General features: G+C 40.1%; 1 protein-coding gene across 1 annotated transcript in view; it reads left to right on the forward strand.

The window, feature by feature from the left end:
- Positions 1 to 42: 42 nt before the first annotated feature.
- Positions 43 to 17,655, forward strand: part of TENM2 (teneurin transmembrane protein 2) — a gene marked incomplete at its 5' end in the record, with an annotated part of 57,963 nt that continues 40,350 nt past the window's right edge. Inside the window, 3 exons of the mRNA XM_008941352.1 lie at positions 43 to 222; positions 5,151 to 5,297; positions 15,526 to 15,736. Coding sequence (XP_008939600.1) covers positions 43 to 222; positions 5,151 to 5,297; positions 15,526 to 15,736 — 538 coding nt within the window. The remainder of the gene's footprint in view (positions 223 to 5,150; positions 5,298 to 15,525; positions 15,737 to 17,655) is intronic.

A 17,655-nucleotide genomic window follows, 5' to 3' on the forward strand; every position in this document is an offset into this window, starting at 1 on the left:
CTTGAATACTGACCAGCTGTCCTGGGCGCCTCTTCCCTCTAGGCCTTCACCCACGAGACTTTGGCCCTGAGGCGATCAAAGTCTGCACGCCTGAAGTCCAGGGTCGTAAGCTTAGAATACATTCTTCTAGCTGCCCTGAGGATCTTAAATTCAACTGCTTCATGGTCGCTGCAGCCAAGGCTGTCCCTGAGCCTCACATTGGTCACCAGCCCTTCCCTGTTAGTGAGAACAAGGTTTTTGATCCCTTTTCTCCAGGAATATTAATAGTGTGAATTAAGATGAATTTAAAATTGTACATATATATAGTAGTAGTTGACTAAGTACTCATCATATTGACATGTTCTCAGTTCTCATAGTGTTTTGTTAAATAGTGTCCTGTTTTGATACTACATTATTTACTTAGTATCCATTGTAGATCCTCTTCCTCTGGGTTATAGGTAGGGTCAAGAGACGGAATTCATTCCTAGAAGAAGGAACTTGATTTTATGGCAAAGCAAGCACACTTTTTTTCTTCTTAAGTCACCATGTTCTGATGTTGTTATTGAATATTCTTTTGTGCTATGTATTACCAAAGTTTCTTTCATTTTAACATACTATCATCGTATGTGTGTTGGAATGGGTAAGCTGAGGAAATGTAGGTGAAGGGCTTTCAAGTACCAAGAAAGGGTGTAGGTATATAGGAGGCAAGTGTCCCCAAGCACTGCAACAGATACATTTTCTGAATCTGCTTACCAAATTTTAGAGTTGTGGTATGATATTTACTTGCCAAGGAATGGGCTTTAAACTATGAGCAAGTTAAGAATGTAGCAGCTTGTTTCTACAATGAGAAGCACAGAACACTGTGAAATCATCAATGAATTTGTTCTGTTACTCAAACTTAGTTAAGTAGTTGGGGGGGGGAGGGAAGAAACCTGATAGGAAATCAATTCAGGCATTAAATGCTAGTGCTAGCGTTCCAGGATTGCAAGTTTATAAATATTGTTTTGTTCGGTGAGAATGCTAATAAGTGTTTTGGGATCTCCTGTTGTACAAACCTGCAGTTTACATCATTCTCCATTAGATCCAGAGATAGAATGTGTTTATTTTCTCCTTTCTTTACTGCTGCCTTCCAGCATTCACTTTACATGCATGCTGGGCACCTTGCTTGTGGTACGGAGAGGAATGAATTGAAGTATTTCAATTTTGAAACCTCCTCTGACTGATGATCCCTCACAGTGCAAGTCACAGATTGCTGACACTACCTTGCAAAAAGCACTGACATCTTTCTGGCTGTTTTATTTGCAAATGCTTCTGTACCTGTTTTAGAGGTCCTGGTTGCCCGTCCCACAGGCAGGCTGGAGCCTGCAGGAGGAGGGAGGCTGCAGGGGCATTTCAGCTCTAGCAGCAGCAGCCTCTGCAGAGACTGATAGAAAGGTGGGAGACACTTGAACTGCTGTTGCCCGTACTCTGCCTGTTGTGTGAATAAATAGGTTGTCAGTCTAGCACTTTAAACAAGCACTTTCTTCTTTTTCAACCTAGTTTTTTGACATTTTCTATTAAGCATACTGTAATAGAAAAGATGCACAGAATTTCTCTCTCTCCAGGACTAGCAGCATGTCCGGATGAAAGGCAGTTTTTCTGTGCTGTGACTGAGGACTTTGTACCACGGTGGATTACTCCTTAAGGCTAGGTGTTGATAGCCCTTCCCTCTGTGACTACCTTACTCTCTCTTTGACTACCTGGCTCTGTGAGTGAGTTGGTAAGACAGCCAGGAGGTAATAACAGTGCTGGGTTTGAGCTAGGACTGCAGAATGAAAGCAAGCTTTAACAAGGCACTTGGTGTGGAGGTGTGCTTCCTACAGCCTGCCTTTCCAGCAAAGACCCTGTGTCCACCTGTGAGCACTGAGCTTTGCTGAGAGCCCAAAGGCTCCTCAGTTAGGCACTTTGTGACCCTGTCCACTGTCAAAACCCAGTGAAAGGCATCAGAGCCCATCAGCCACGTACAGATGCTGTGTGTGCAGAGGGTGTTCGTCGGTACTATCACTGCACACAGGCAATTGTGGGGAGATTTAAATAGAGAGATTCAGTGCACTGCAAATATAGAAGGAAACATGTTGTTAATAGATCATGATAAAGCTCTGTTGTCTAGCTGGTCAACAGGCTGTTAGAACAAATTTTGGTCAAACAGGCTATAACACTGTGTAAATATTTGCTTGAAGAAAGGCATAAGCAGAAATAGACACACAGGTATAGAAATGCACATAACCATAGAAAATATCTAAATTTATATATAATATCTAAACTTATATATAATCATTACTTAAAGCTTTTTTGAAAGTTAATACATCCTTAACTTAATCGACCTAAAGGATTCTATGATTCTATGATCTCTGAAGGAAGACATCATTGTCAAGGTGCTTGGATCTTATTGTAGTCTACTGCTGGTTTTTTTCCCTTATAATAGTTATGTTACTGAAACAAAGTCTGCCTTTGGAAGGCCACAGTTAAATAAACCCTGTAGAGGTGCGTAGTGTTTCCTAGCAACACCATGTCTATACCAGTGATGCCTGCTTCTCTCTTTAAGCTAAACGCAAAGTCATGTCCATTAATCTCCAGCTGCACATAAAACTTTTCAGAGGTTTTGTTAGCTCCCCACTGTTCATGTTTTCATCTTGCTCATATGCTGCAAAGCAAACTGCCTCAGTGATTTCATTCTCTCCAGTGCCTCAGTTTAAAGCTAACCGTGTGTGTATATTCACAATTACTGTTTGTTTTTCATTTAAACAAATAATTTGTCCTACAGTATGATGCCTCCCCTCAAACACTGTCATTTCGGTCATTCAAACAACCTGACAAAGAGATGAAACAAATGCCTTGAAAATGCTGCAAAGTAACTGCAATTTTTTTATAACAAAGATATGTAATGCCAACATAACTGTGCACTGTATTTTTTTTAGTATACAAAAGCATTGAAATTAAATTTCTAGGACTTGGTCCTATCCACTGGTAGCTATTTGTGTAAAATGAGTTGACTGGGCTTGGCCCGGTCCACAGAGAGAGGTCTGGTGTCTTGCTCTGCAGAGCTTTGGTGGAAACCAGGCTGCTCTGCCAGTGCTAGGAATGATGCAGGTTCAGGCACTTGGTGGGACAACATACAGAAACTTGGGTTGCTGAAGAACATTTTCTGTGGGCCAGATGAGGTCTCAGAGGTCTCAGTCCAGCACCTTCCACAGGCCCAGCATTCTTTTTTTTTTTTTTTTTTTTAAATAGTAAAGGAAACATTCAGAGTTGCATGCAAAATTAATGTGACTGTAGACTACTATTAAAAAATGATGAGTATGATTGTATCAGCTAACAACTCAGTGAGGAAAAGTAGAAGTGAATGCTTACTTACAGGGATACCAGTTGTGTGAACTGCAGGGACCCAAAGCAGCTCGTTGTCCCTCATGGGAAACTCCTGCAGCAGTATGAAAACCAGGGTGGGGTGAGAGGAGCTTCTCAACATCACCTGCAGCTGGGAGGGGTAGGAAGAGACACAAAGTCAGAGCTGTGGCCTTTTGAACAGCTCTACAGAAACACACGGGCAGTCTAATTTGGTGATTTCTCTGTGGCTGTTCAACCTCTTAGCACTAGTTGGAAAGCTGTTGTTTGACTGTTGCTCCTATTCCTGGTCACCTGCAGAGGCCAAGGGGCACAAAGGTGACATATATCATCTGAGTTCTTCTCCAGTGCTGCACACCTGAAGTGGTGCTGCTTGAAGAAGACATTTATTTGCTTCTTGGCTATTTCCCACTGTTGCTTTCCTCACTCACAGGTGGTGAAAAGAGTATCTGCGCTCTGGCAGGGTGCCCATTAGTGCCTTGGTGCTCTTTCAATGCCTGGGGGAGGGGAGTGGAGTACTTCATTGGCACAGCTTGTGGTCGTGGTGGCAAATGCAAAGGAGTAATGCAGCTGGTTGGTGAGACCTGAGAGGACTGCAGTAGGTCCCTGCAGATCTCAATTCTGCTGCTGATCTATCACAGCTGGTGGAGGAGAAGATGAGAGAGCATGGAGGCTTGTGAGCTGTCTTGAGATCAAACTTTCTGCCCAAGACCAATGGCAATGAGATTGTTTATTCCATATTCTCTGGTGGTTGTAGAGGTGGCATTACTATGTCCAACCCAAATAAGAGAACTTATGAATGATTGGGATCCAGCAGCTGTTGTCAATGTTGTAACACAACCTTTTGCTCCTGCTAAGACTAAGAAAAAGGTGCTATGAGAGCTCTGCTTCAGGACTCTCAAATCTTCTGCCACCTCCACAGACAAATATTCATACTTGTGTGGATTGGGTGTTGGTAGATTTGATTGTATATACTAAGACTGGAATTTGGTTTCCTTACCTTTATTCATATTGAATATTCAGGAAGATGGAGTAGTGTCTCCTGAGACTCATCTGATTTGAGGAAAAAGCAGTTGAGGTATTCTGTTACCTGTAGACATTTTGTTAGAACATATAAGCACCTTAGGTAATTATTTTTTGTTCCAAATTCAGCTCTTGCTGTACAACAAGTCATGTCAGATCCATAATAAATTTGAAACATATCTTTTGTGGACTATCCCTTCTAACCTGTCTTTCAAAAGGCATGAAATGTTACCTCATAATATAAGCAAACTTAGTGTTAAATAAGTAGATCTTTTAAAATGATTGTTAAAAGAAGGAAAATATTTTCAAAACTTTTTATTTAAACTTTATGCTTAGAGAAGCTTTGGAGAATTATGCAGTGCACAATATAAAAGGCACACTGAATGTTGATGTGCTTGTTGAAGAAGATGTTCTCCCTCATGTATGTGCACACATACACGGGGAAAAATAAGAGGCTGTGATCTTCCGTCAGCAGATGTAATTTCTGTCAACTTAAGATCTGAACCTTTACAGGGTTCTTAAAACATGTATTAGGGCTGATGGTAGGACTCCTACTGCCTTTTGGCTTGAGTCAAGTCCTCGTTTCCCTGAGGTGTCCCCTTTCTTCACCCTCCTTTTCCACCCCCGGGCTGTGGCTCTGGGCCAGGAGAGCGTTTGTCCCGCCAGCAGGAACGAGTCTTTTTGTCTGCACAGTAATACAGTCGCAAGTCTGAGCGGCAGCGTGAATGAGCGTGTCTTGTACTTACCTTCTCCATTTCTTCAACCAGATGGCTGCCCCGACTTGTGCAATGGCAACGGGCGATGCACGCTGGGTCAGAACAGCTGGCAGTGTGTCTGCCAGACCGGCTGGAGGGGGCCTGGATGCAACGTTGCCATGGAAACCGCCTGTGCCGATAACAAGGATAATGAGGGAGGTGAGCAAAAATCTTTCAATTCCCAGTCCCTGAAGAACAGAGGGTTGTATGTACTTCCTTCTTGAGTCATTTTCCTTCCAAAAGACTTGGGCCGTCGTTGTTGTCGAGCGTTGCTGTTACATTTCTTTTGAAAAAAAGTGAGACGGAGCGAGCTGTGGCCTGCAGGGACCCATGATGCTCGCGCCGGGAGCAGACAGGCAGGCTGGGTCCCACCAAAGTCCAGTGTGGAGAGCGTGGCCCAGCAGACCAGAACCTTCTCCTGCGGGCTCCCGGTGCGCGTGAATTTCAAAGCAGCTTACTGTGCCCCTGTGCAGGAGGCAGCAGCTGATTGAGCAGGATATTTAGCAACACGTTTGCAGCTCTATGCTGGATGCCAGGGTCGTGCTCTTGTGTACACAACCTGTGTAAGTGCTTGTAGTTAGCTGTCACATTGCACACTTCATGTGCCTGGCGTTAAAGGGCTGAGTGAGCTGCCCTGAGCGGTGGTGTATGGCGAGGCTCTGACACCCCTGTTCAACTTTCCCCATCCTTTCTCAAGTGTATCCCTGTTACAGTACAGAATTTGTGTTCTGTGTTTACCTTCAAAGGTAGCTTTATTCTGTGCTCGTTTTGAGGAGCTTTTCCGTTGTGTATTGGGCTATGCTGGGCTGAAAGCAGTTCTGAGACATTGTGCCATCTAAACAGGATTGCTTAATCTGTCTCCTTCATTTGAAGATTTCTTATTCCTTTCATTATAATGTCTTTAGTAAGTCACATAGATTCTTTTTCACATGCTTCTGCTCTTCGTTAGAAACCAAACATCAGACTCAGCTTTATTCCTTGAGACTGTCACATTTCTTTGGCCAGTAGTTAATGTAAAGAGCACATCTGTTGTTTGCTCGTTAATAAATGTTTTATGGTATTGCCTAAAACTGCAAAGAAACATTTGGCCTATTTGAATGGCTGTTTTGAGAGTAAAATTATCATTAAGATGAATGCTTTTAATTTTATATACAATTTCAGGGTGTAGTAATTTTTTTTTTTTGTAAGTCCCAAACTAAGAAGTGGGTATATTTGATTTTGATTACATGATATTAACCACATCCAAATATCATTCACTAGTTTTCATCTGTAAACCCTCTTTTAGTTCCTTGGGTTTACATGTGATCGGTGCTTACAGAAGTTTTTTTAAAACTGCTCTAGCTGATGAATTTTCAAAAAACTAGAACTGTCTCTATTGTTGTTACTGAATTATAAAGAGCAGAATCTAACTGCTGAATTACATTAGTTAGCATTTAACTGTACAACAAAACACTAAACCTGTGTTAATATGCAGTGTAAGAAACTAAGAGTTGAAGCACTTAGGTTTGCCATTTTTACAGGCTGTGAAGATTATAAAGGAAAATTTGAAAATGGGTGTGTCATCAAATTTTCCTCAAGGAATGAGTTTGGAAAACGTTAGAAATACTGGAATAAAATGTTTACTTACCTATCCAAGACAATAGTCTGAAGTTGTAAAACAGAAAGCAAATTGGGGGAAAAAATGACCAGTGAGACCATTCAGCTGTTCATCCCAATTTAAAATTGCAGAAATATTAGCTTGTGGAAGGCAAATAGCAGTTCATCAAAGTCAAAGAATACATAGAATATGTTGAATAAATATGCCATGCAACAGACATATAATATTAAGCAGCATTACTATGCAGGGTGCATGGTTTCTGGTTTCCCATTGTCGTACCTGGGAGAAAAATGGTCTAGCTGGAGGCTATCAAGATTGAGGGGAGAACTCTGCAGACATTCTCAACACTTGCAGATTGAAGTATTTTTTTTTCCAGAGACATTACTACTCCTTGCTTCTTGGAGTGTAGGTGGTTTGAAAATCTGTGCCTGTTCCAAAGTCCAAACAACCTGAGAAGCTGATTTGACTCACACATTTTCATGTGGGGGTCTTAAGCTAAAGGCAGAAATTAATCTGTAGCTGTACTACTCCTTGTATGTCTGTTTCACTATGTATCTGGCCAGGAACATGTCATATGGCCTATATGTTTATTGATGGTAGCATAGGGGAGACCACAGGAGTGTGCCGGCGTGGAGAGAAAGGGATGTGTGCTCTGTGCTTCAGGCTGCACCTTTAATTATGACCGCCTATGGGAATGAAGAGATAAAATAAAGTTTTCTCATTAGACAAAGCTGGAAAAGGTCGTATGGGAATCAAGGGTAAAGATTCAGCTAGTTACCTGAACCCCAAGTTTCACACAACATGCAAGATTATTGAGAGCTAAAGAAATCGCCTCTCCTCTCAGTCACTCTTATCATCTGAAACTCTGAACAGAGTTTATTTGCAGCAAAATGTTGAACTCATTTCCTGCTCCATCACCAACTTTGCTGTTAACACAAGCAGGTAGTTCTGGAGCAGCACTGAAGATGCCAGTGTTTCTTTTGAAAGGCAGTGGAATAGGTAATTTTTTTTTTTTTTTTTTTTCCTAAATGAGATCCTTATCTGGTCATCTGAACCCCCTTCCTTTCTGTCAATCTATTCATGTTGTTAAAATACAGTTGCTTCACTGAAATGGAGCTATCATTATCTGTCTTCCATTCCTCCCTGTGCAGCAGCAGTTTTAACGTATTTTGGAGCTCTTTTGCTGCTCAGCCATTCTTATTGCAATTATATCTTACAATCAGATTCAAAGGCCTTGGGCCAAGTCGTCATTTCATGGATGTCAGGAAGAGCATTGCTACTGACTCCAAAGGGATTCCCATTTGTCCTCTTTTGTCTTATTAGCTGCCACAGTGCAAACTCCATACCATAGTTCAAAATGAGCAAAATGAAAGATTATACTTAATACTTTCTTTCAACTTTAGATTAATGCCCTGCAGTTGGTTTATTCCTAGAAGGGGCAGATCTGTCGCTGTCTTGTTGAGACTTACAAATCTTCATTTTAAATGAGATGTCAGTGTCTATTACTCACATAAATAAAACAGGATTCTAGAGCAGAGAGTGTCCAAAGGTGTTTTCTCTTTGTAGAGCTGTTCAAGTAGAGCTGTGCATGATCCAGGGTAGCACTGGGACATTCACCTGGTTTTGTGCTTACCATCACATACCAAATGTAGATATGAGTTGAACTGTGTCTTCATTATGGGCCTGTTTAGGGTCACTAGGGTGCATAGGCTACTTTCCCGTAAAAACCTGAAAGGCTCTTAATTCTCTGTGTATTCATTTATTTATCTTTAGGGAGGAAGCCGAACTGAAAGCAAAGGGATTTCTGGCATTGGCTGACTTTTAAGATCTTTATAAATTGGAAAACGCTTCTGTTTTCCAAAACATCTCTGGATTACATAACTTATGCACTGTGACCACTTCTAAATCTAATCCCTTTCCTTAATCAGCCCCTCAGTAGTCTAATGGTTATTAAGCATCTTTTGGAAGGATTAGAAATAGCTATGATTTTTAGACCTATAATTGTGATTACAATGTATAATCCCCTCAATAGACACATATAACCCATATAATTCATCATGGTTTTATTATGGGAAATTAAGGGATTAGAAATTATATTTTGAGGAGTGGGAGAAGGTATTTTTCAAGTTCATATTTCTTTTGATATATTGCATAAGGAAATCACTACAGTGGCTGTTTATACTCATCTTTTTACAATAACTATTTTATAATCATTTGCTCCTAAATTGAAAAATCTTTCTTGTATCTGAGAACAATCTTGATAAATTGCATATGTTTAACTAGATTTCACTTTCAACCTTATGGTGCCTTCAAATAAAATGGACAATCTAATGCATAGCAAAAATCATATTTCTTTTATAAAGAACAGTTTCACTAGATGCTGGATGCAGCTGATACCAGGACCTCATTTTTGAGGGGCCTTCATCCTGAACTCAATGGGATAATGTGGGAGAGATATTTAAGTAGGAACTGTGACCTCTGCAGAAGCAGCCCTGGCAGGAGCCTGTGTTGCCCACTGGGGTTACTCTTTCTGGGCTTTTCTTGTCCTTCTTTCTCTCTTCTCCCACCTTTTGCCATCCATTCAGTATTACTCATGTTTACAATTTTTATTGACAAGACAATTAAAGCATGTACTATAAGAGAACATAAAACAAAAAATAACATAAGCTTTGCTGAACTGGTTTGTTTCAGATTTGATCAGGTGCAGATAGGTTAAAAAAAAAAGTTTAAATGCAATCACTGCTTATATCACTTCACAGATCACGTTTCCCCTCAAAATGTAATTTTCTGGTCTAAAATTGGGTGGGAAAAGAAAGGAATCAACCCGTGGCAGTATAGAATACTAAGCTAAACAGAATGAGGAATTCCTTGTTTGTTATGCAAAGTGGGACATTCTTTTTAAAATACGTTTTAATTTATTTGCACTTGGCTTTCCAAAGAGAGTTATGGCATATCTCGCAAGGCAAATTTTGCCCTTCAGTTTGTTCCTGTATAGCTGTAACCCCACCAAGAAGTACAGTTGGCAGCAATTCTGTTTGGCACAATACATTAAAGATAATGAATGAGAGAAAGCCAGCTATCTGCTCCAGTGTGAATTCTTTTCAATTCACGAGAAAAATGCATTTCTAGAGAAGTTCACTGTCAGGATAGTGCACTTGACTGATTGAAAGGCTGTTTATTTGAGTTGTTTCATCTCTGAAATTAGACAGAAAGAAAATAGAAAGAAAAGAGGAGTGTCTTCCTGCAATAAACATTTAGAAAAAAATTGCCTTTAGAAAATTACAAATCCTGTGACTTGATACTGCATCAGGCTCGTGACTTTTAAGATAATACAAGTATTTCACAGCACAAAAGCAAATCATGTAATTTAGCTTGCCTGAACAAGCGTTGCCTCAGCAGGGGTCTCTAATTCAGCACAGACAAAAGATTTTATGAAGTTCTCAATATAAATGCCCCGAATACTCTTGGCGCAGCAAATACCTTCCCAGAGCCTGTACAATAGTCAGTTTTAGAACATTAAATGTAAAGAGTAGTTGAAATCTCTTGTTGGTGGGGGCCAGAGTGAGTCATGGAGGCTTGAGTACAAAATCTGTATCCAAACTAGACATCATGTAACTTTGACAAGAGCTAATGAGTGTGCTTGTCTGTGATTTGGTTAAAATTTCATGTCAGCCTCTAATCGCCTTTACACACATTAGACAGCTTATCCTTCCACTGTCCTCACGGGATATGTGACTACAATAACATGCTCTTATAACCCATGGAGAGAAGCAAAAGCAGCAAATTCAGTCACTGCAAATTCCGTGGTTTAAAAGGCCACTGGTTCTTGCATAGGCATCCCTGTGTACGTATGCTGGAACTGAACAAACATTTCTTTCCAAGATTATTTTCATCGTGGAACCCTCTAAGTCAACTCTGCTCTAAGCAATGTGTGGTTTGAAGTTGAAGCATCAGTAATTCCCCTGTATCCACAGGTTCTGAAGGACCACCATGTGCTCAGTGCATAGCTGGGGCTACGCCTGCAGTAGTTTCTTCCAGCTGGTGCTCTTAGGGATGAGGTTCTTCCCAACTTCCAGAGCTTGGCAGCATGGGGATCCTCAGTGGGCAAGGGACGTGGGGCTGTTGCTTTACCAATGCCATATTCCAGGGTACTTTAAAACCTCATATGGGAGGTTTTTTTGGGCATTCAGAGGTGCACCGAGTTTACACAGAAGCCAAGTTTATTCTACTTCACCTCAATTTAGGATTTACAATCCAGCTTTTCCTGAGAGCCAGCTTTGGTTTAGGTTTATGGTTCTGAAAATAGTCCATTATGCTCACAGTTTGTTACAATACCCAGTGGTGTAATGGGTACCCTGATGTTCACAGAGAGGCTTTCCAGTCTGGCTAACTGAGGAGCAGGGCTGGAACAGGATTAGAAGCATTCCCTTTCTTGATAGCACCAGGAACTGCTGAGGAATTATTTTGAATGATGTATGCCAATACAGCCAACAGTAATTAGATCAAACTACAAAAGTGAAAATTAGGGCTAAATATTAGATAAAACTTCCTGGTAATAGGATATATACTGGGCTGTGGAATAGCTTGTCTGTGGAAACTGTTCTGCATGCTGGTTTAGGGCTCAGTTAAAATATTTCTGCATTGGCAGAGAGAAGGCCTAGTCTTTTGATAATCTGATAGAGCATCTCTAATTCTTTCACCTTGGGTATATTAATACTGCACATAATTAAAATTGGATCATGATAAATTAACTAATTTAGCCTTAGAGTGATCAAAGGCCCTTTTGCCCTCAAGGTTCATAGTAGCTGCTGATCCCCCCCACCCCTCCATTTTAATCATCAGACTGAAATGTTTATTGGAAACAGAAAAATTTCCAGGAATTACACTCTGAAAGCCACCAGCTGCTGAAGCTGGTGAAGTGTAAGGATGCCCTCTACTGAGCCTGTGCTCGGCCCCTGCTGGGTTCCAGAAGCATTTGCTCAAGCAGCTGGATGTCAGGTCAAAGTTGACTCATTCAAATGTCCATCATGAATTGAACCTTAAGCACAGCCTGTGAGTAATTAATGAGGAGATAACTAAAGATAATTTACTCATAGGAGTTAAAAAAAAAAAAAAAAAAAACACAAAAAAAAACAAACGTCCACCCACAATAGCTCAAGTGTCAGCTTTCCAAAGAAAGGTGTAGCACAATTCTAGATGAGAGATGATAAATACATTAGAAGTGAAACATGGCACTGTTTCTACTAAGAGCTTTTTAGGCCTTGTCATGTGTTCAAGAGGAACACAATGAAAAGGCCATCTTAAAATGTGGCATGCATGAGTAGATTGTTCTACTTAAATATAATACAGAGAAAAAAGAAATCTTTTTAAGTATAATTAAGTCTGCCAAAAAACTTGTGGAACGGTTCATGAAAAGTCAAGAAACCTGTGTATCCATTAGCAGAATTGAAGCCCTCAAGAGGAACACAATGTGACTTGCTTTGTTTCTGGAAAGATTTGGGAATTCAGAAGAACCATGACCAGCAGTGGAGAGCTAATCCTGTGCTGCCAGTTCAAATCAGATCAAAATTTCCTATTTCTTTCTTCCAAGTTAAGGCCAAGTCAGGACTTATTTTGGTCTCAGATTGTTGGAGGAGGTTCAGCCCCATCTTAACTGCCTCTGCAGTCTCTTTGCTTTAGCGTACAGTTCCAGAGAGCTGCTAACTGGCCACGTTAAACTCTTGATGTGTATGCTATGAAAAGCAGCAATATCTTGGTGAGGCTAATGGCGAGGCTTTTGTCATTGAATTAACCATATAAATAATTCAGTGTGCCTGAGGAAATCTGGAAGATGACAAGCTCTGAAATATATATTAAAAAACAAAGTACTGAATTCTAATTAAAATTCAGCTTATGGCAGAGTTTTCCCTTACAGAAGGTACATTTTTTCTAGCCCTTGTTTTAATCAACTGAGTCTAAGGCAACTAAGTGATGCTGAAACTATTTATTTTTTATGTAAGGGTACAATACGGCTCATAGGAACTTCATGAAGTACAAGTTCCCACACCTAGGGAGGAACAACCCGAGGCACAGATGAGTGCTGGGAAGCACTTTTTTGGAGTGAGGATGAATGCACACTGGAGCAGGTTGCCCAGAGAGGTTGTGGAGTGTCCATCCTTGGGAGATACTCAAAGCTGTGTGGGTGTGGTCCTGGACAATCTGCTCGAGTAGGGGGCTTGAACAAGGTGGTCTCCAGAGGTCCCTGCCAACTTCAGCCATTCTGTGGTAATACCTCTGGATAGCAAATTACGCAAACATGAGCTATAAACAAATGTAATCTGAAAGGAATCAATAGCTTTTCATAGGTAGAGTCAGAGATTCCAAAGCAACAAAGTAAGTAACACTAGCAGCAATGCAACTCGGAATGCAAGCTGTATAGTGGTGTGTAAGCCTCTGACACCACCGAGCCATGCCCAGGTTCTGGCTGCATATGCTGAACAGATCCACACTTGAGTCCTGCCATTGCAACAAGCTGGATCAGTTAGTTGGTATAAGGTAAAAATACCTTAACTCCCAAATCCTGCCATCTGGGAGTGGATTAGTACAGGGGAATATAGCCATGTATTTTAAGAAATAATATTCCAAACAAGTAAACCATGTGTATGTTTATGTTACAGTATACACCTGTCTTTTCTAAATATTCTTATAAGCCTGTGGAAGAGTGCAACTGAATTCACATAAGTGCATAAAAACCTTCCCACGTGAAAGGAATCATGCTGGTTTCTCCCTGGCATTGAAGGGAGATGTTTCTAGCCTCCCAGGTCCTGAACTGGCAATTCAGAGCAGTTTGATTGCCTGCTTGATTGTTTGTGAGATAACGGTGCGATTCGCAGTGACAGGGTAATTTACTGAAGATTGCAGTGTCAGACTATATCCAAGGGGGCTTGCGAGCATAAAGATGTGATTCGCATGACTGACAGGACACTGAGAGATTGATATGCCAATTGAAAGTTCATGGTGCCATCAGAAGTGCTCGGTCACAGCATCCCATGATCTGCTCCATGATGAGGTCATTATTACAGACACATTCTCACCTCTAATAACAGGTACAGCAAAGATATGATCCAGCTTGAACAGGTGAATGTAAATTTATCAAAGGGTAAATTTATTCATATCCTGTGTTTTACTTGTGTCATTTCTAATGTGTTAATAGGATCCTCTTGACTGGTGGTTGTCTAAATAAAAAAAACTCAATGGACTAAACAGTGGGCAGCTTGATGTTCGTGGTTGTAGTGTCACAAACCATGAAAGAACACAGACTGCTGAGAAAAAATCCTCAAAGCTCAATAGGAAAACTGCCTTGAGATAATCTGCAGCTAATGTCCTTACAATGATTATATAAAGTGGGTGGAAAAGTGACTGTAGCAAAAAAGAAAATTCCTGCCCCCACGCTGGGAAGGATTTCAAGATGAATGGAGCTCTTAATGCCACTAGGCGACTGACCTTAGAGCAATCTATAGCTTTTGTAACAGGGTAGTTTGTCTAACTTAAATTTCCTTAGAGGGTTGAATGAAACATTGTCAGCATACCTTGGCAATTTTGGTTTAAAATCAGAAACACTCGTTTCAGGCACATACAATCTGTTAGAAGTACAAGGCTAACTGTAAAATAAGAAATCTTTTTATAGGTTTGGGTTGTTTATTCTTTTGTGGTTGTTTTTCCAGTTATCGTGTTGGGTAGCACTGGTCTGCTGTGCATTTGAAAATACAAGTCATGTTCTTTCTCTAAGGTACTTAGGTCAGCTAACCTACGGGAATGTTCTCTCTTGTGTATGATATTCACTATGTGCCCAGGCCATATTTGTATTGGAAGGTCAGATTAATGTGCCTTGGGGAGTCTCTGAAAGTTTGGAGACCTGAGTAGATTGCAGATTGAATGCCTGATTCTGAACAGAGTAGATAAGGAAATGTTTCTAAAATGTTAGAGATCATAATATTTTAAAGTAAATGGTTATTCATTTCTAAATTGCAGTAGAAGTCCATTGAAAGAACATATTTCAGTTAAACAATGATACCAAAGGAAAGGATGATCCTAGAAGTTATCATATGTGCTAAAAATTGTCATTTGTGGTTTATCCAAGTATACAGAAAAATCTCCCCATTGAGGATTCCATTTTAATTTCTGGCATTTAAATTCGAACCAGCTAGCTTTGTGACTGATCCTTCTTAATCCAAGCAGGGGAACAAGTTCTGATTCAGGTGTCTGTGGGACGTGGGAGTTTCAGCAGCACTTCCCTCTGAATCGCCAGAATGGGTACAATGTAATTTTTGTTTTACTTAGGTAATGATAATTTATTCTGTCACCCCCATCTCCTTCCCTCATTGCCCCAAATGGCCCAAAGGAAATTAAGCAGCGTAATTCTCAAGACTTTTGTAGTCCAGCAAGGAAATCTAAATACTTTGTAAAACAAACAGCTGGGAAGAATTAAAAACAAACAAACAAGCTAAACAGAAAAATGCTGTATTCCTTCCGGTATTGCTTCTTTCTAATTTTAAGCCTTAGCAGATTTCTTTGGGACTGATTCTCATCTAACACTAGTTTAAATGAAGTGTAGCAGCAATAGTGTGCAAGCAGTGCATGTGAGGAGGTCTCATCCTCGTTGCGTTATTGGTTCAATTACCAGTTTTATGGCGTAGAGATGTTATGAAGAGTAAGCATGAGCTTTTTTTTTTTGCCTTCTGATTTCCATGAGATATCTTTGCTTGCTAGCGCCCTGCAGCCGGCTGAATCTTGCTGGTGTTTCCCTTTCAGATGGCTTGGTGGACTGCCTAGACCCAGACTGCTGCCTTCAGTCTGCTTGTCAGAACAGCCTGCTGTGCCGGGGCTCGCGTGACCCGCTGGACATCATCCAGCAGAGCCATTCTGGGTCACCAGCAGTGAGGTCGTTCTACGATCGAATCAAGCTCTTAGTGGGGAAGGACAGCACTCATATCATCCCAGGAGAAAATCCCTTCAACAGCAGGTAGCAGCTATAAATATGTTGCTATATCTGTGCAGCTCCATTCAGTGAGAGTTTCACTCAGAGATTTTATTCCTGTGTTACCATGAGATGCTGCTTTCAGGTGCTTCATGTGTTTGCATCTCAGGCATTGTTCTCACTGAAGGCACTCTGTTGCAATTTATCATGTGGCCTTTATTTTATAATACTGAGCTTTATTAGCATTTTAACTTACTTGCAACACCTAGAAGAAGGTTCCTTCCACTGAGTGGGAGCTTCTGAGGTTTATATTTTACGAAGACTGCAGATCAGAACAAGGGAAAATGCAAACTAGCTTGCAGTTAGAAAGGGATTGCATTTTATTTAGTTCCGTTAATACAAGTTTCAATGAAATAACGTGTTAAATTATTTTAAAGATGCATTAACTTAAGGGATTCTATTATTTATTTATTATATGAAACTGTTTTACTCACAGTTTTACCTGCATCATCAATACATCTGACAAGGTTTTAATCTTCTTCTTGGTTTTCTTTTTCTCTCTGTTCTTCCTATGATTGTTAAATATATATTTATAATTAATCTAAATGTCAGCACATCATTAATTGATATTTGATGCCATTGTATTCTTACAAGAAGAGTGGTCCTATTTATCAATATTGGTTCGGTATGTCTCCCTGGAAAGATGCAACAAAATTGCTAAATATGTTAATTATGTTCTTATTGCCCAAGTTAAATCTTATGGAAGAACTGAATTTGAGATAATGTCCAAAAGATTGGACTGTGTTACAGGAAACCTTTTTCCAGTCAGGATTTCATTGTAGGCTTGATGGGTGATGTAGACCAGGTCGCTAAATATTTTTAAATGAGGATCATAATGTTTCTGGATACACCAGGTGGGTCCCCACTTTATTCATCCCTGTGATGCTCAGGTAGCACAGTGATTTCTATATTCCATCAGAAAAGCCCTGTTGGATCCTGCTCTGTATAGTAGAGACTTTATTCTAGTCTATAAAAGGACCTATGCGTATACACATGGAGCGGTTTGGGAAAATGGATGAAAATTGTTCTATTTTCAACTAAGTTTTTTGTGGGGTTTGTTTTTTTTTTTTTCTCATCAGCACTGTAAAAATAAAACAAGGGAGTTCTTGCAATTTTCTGCAATGTTGCTTAAAAACATGAAATGTTGCATAAAAAATGTTGCATAAAAAAGGATGAGAGGTGCTTACTAATTCATGAGGCTGAATAATTTGTCCAAAAAGCAATACAGGCTGCAGCATAAAAATCATATAGTCCACAGGCTGGTTGGTTCATGCTGCTTTATATATGTTAGGGTCAGCAAAATTTCCATGTATGAAGAGGAGCAGGGAGTTTCCTGTTACATATTGTATGCTCACTGGTGCTTGACCCTTTGCCTCCTTAGGACACCCAGAATGAAAATGAACATATTCCCTATATCTGTATGCCACTAGCATCTGACAGTGTTTAATTGTGCTGCTAACATGATCCAACAGTTTGTTCCTAGATCCTGACATGCTTTACAAAAGCAGGTGATTATCATACTGAATTTCTAGATGAGTGTAGCAATATGCAGACATTCTTGCTCCATCCAGAAATATTAGAAATTATATTAAAAATAATGAAGTTGCTTATGTGTAGGTATGGGATGGAGTCTTCAAAATAGTCTAAGAATTAGAGCTCTAGACTAAGTGGGAGCGGAGCACTTCGATCCTGCAGCTCCTTCAAAAAAGATTTCATTTGAAATTTTACATTTTTTCTTTTAAGTATGTTTTCTAGGTTTCCTGGTGAAAGGAGTCTTAGTTCTGTTTTATTCATTTGAAGTATATCATCATGTATTTTAACATAACTTTGTAAATGGCATATTAATGACTTTTTAAAATTTGCCTTAGCCTTTAAGCTGTGAAGGTGCTTTTGAGAACTCTACA

Source organism: Merops nubicus, unplaced genomic scaffold, assembly GCF_000691845.1.
Source record: "Merops nubicus isolate BGI_N331 unplaced genomic scaffold, ASM69184v1 scaffold19645, whole genome shotgun sequence".
NCBI classification, from domain to species: Eukaryota; Metazoa; Chordata; class Aves; order Coraciiformes; family Meropidae; genus Merops; species Merops nubicus.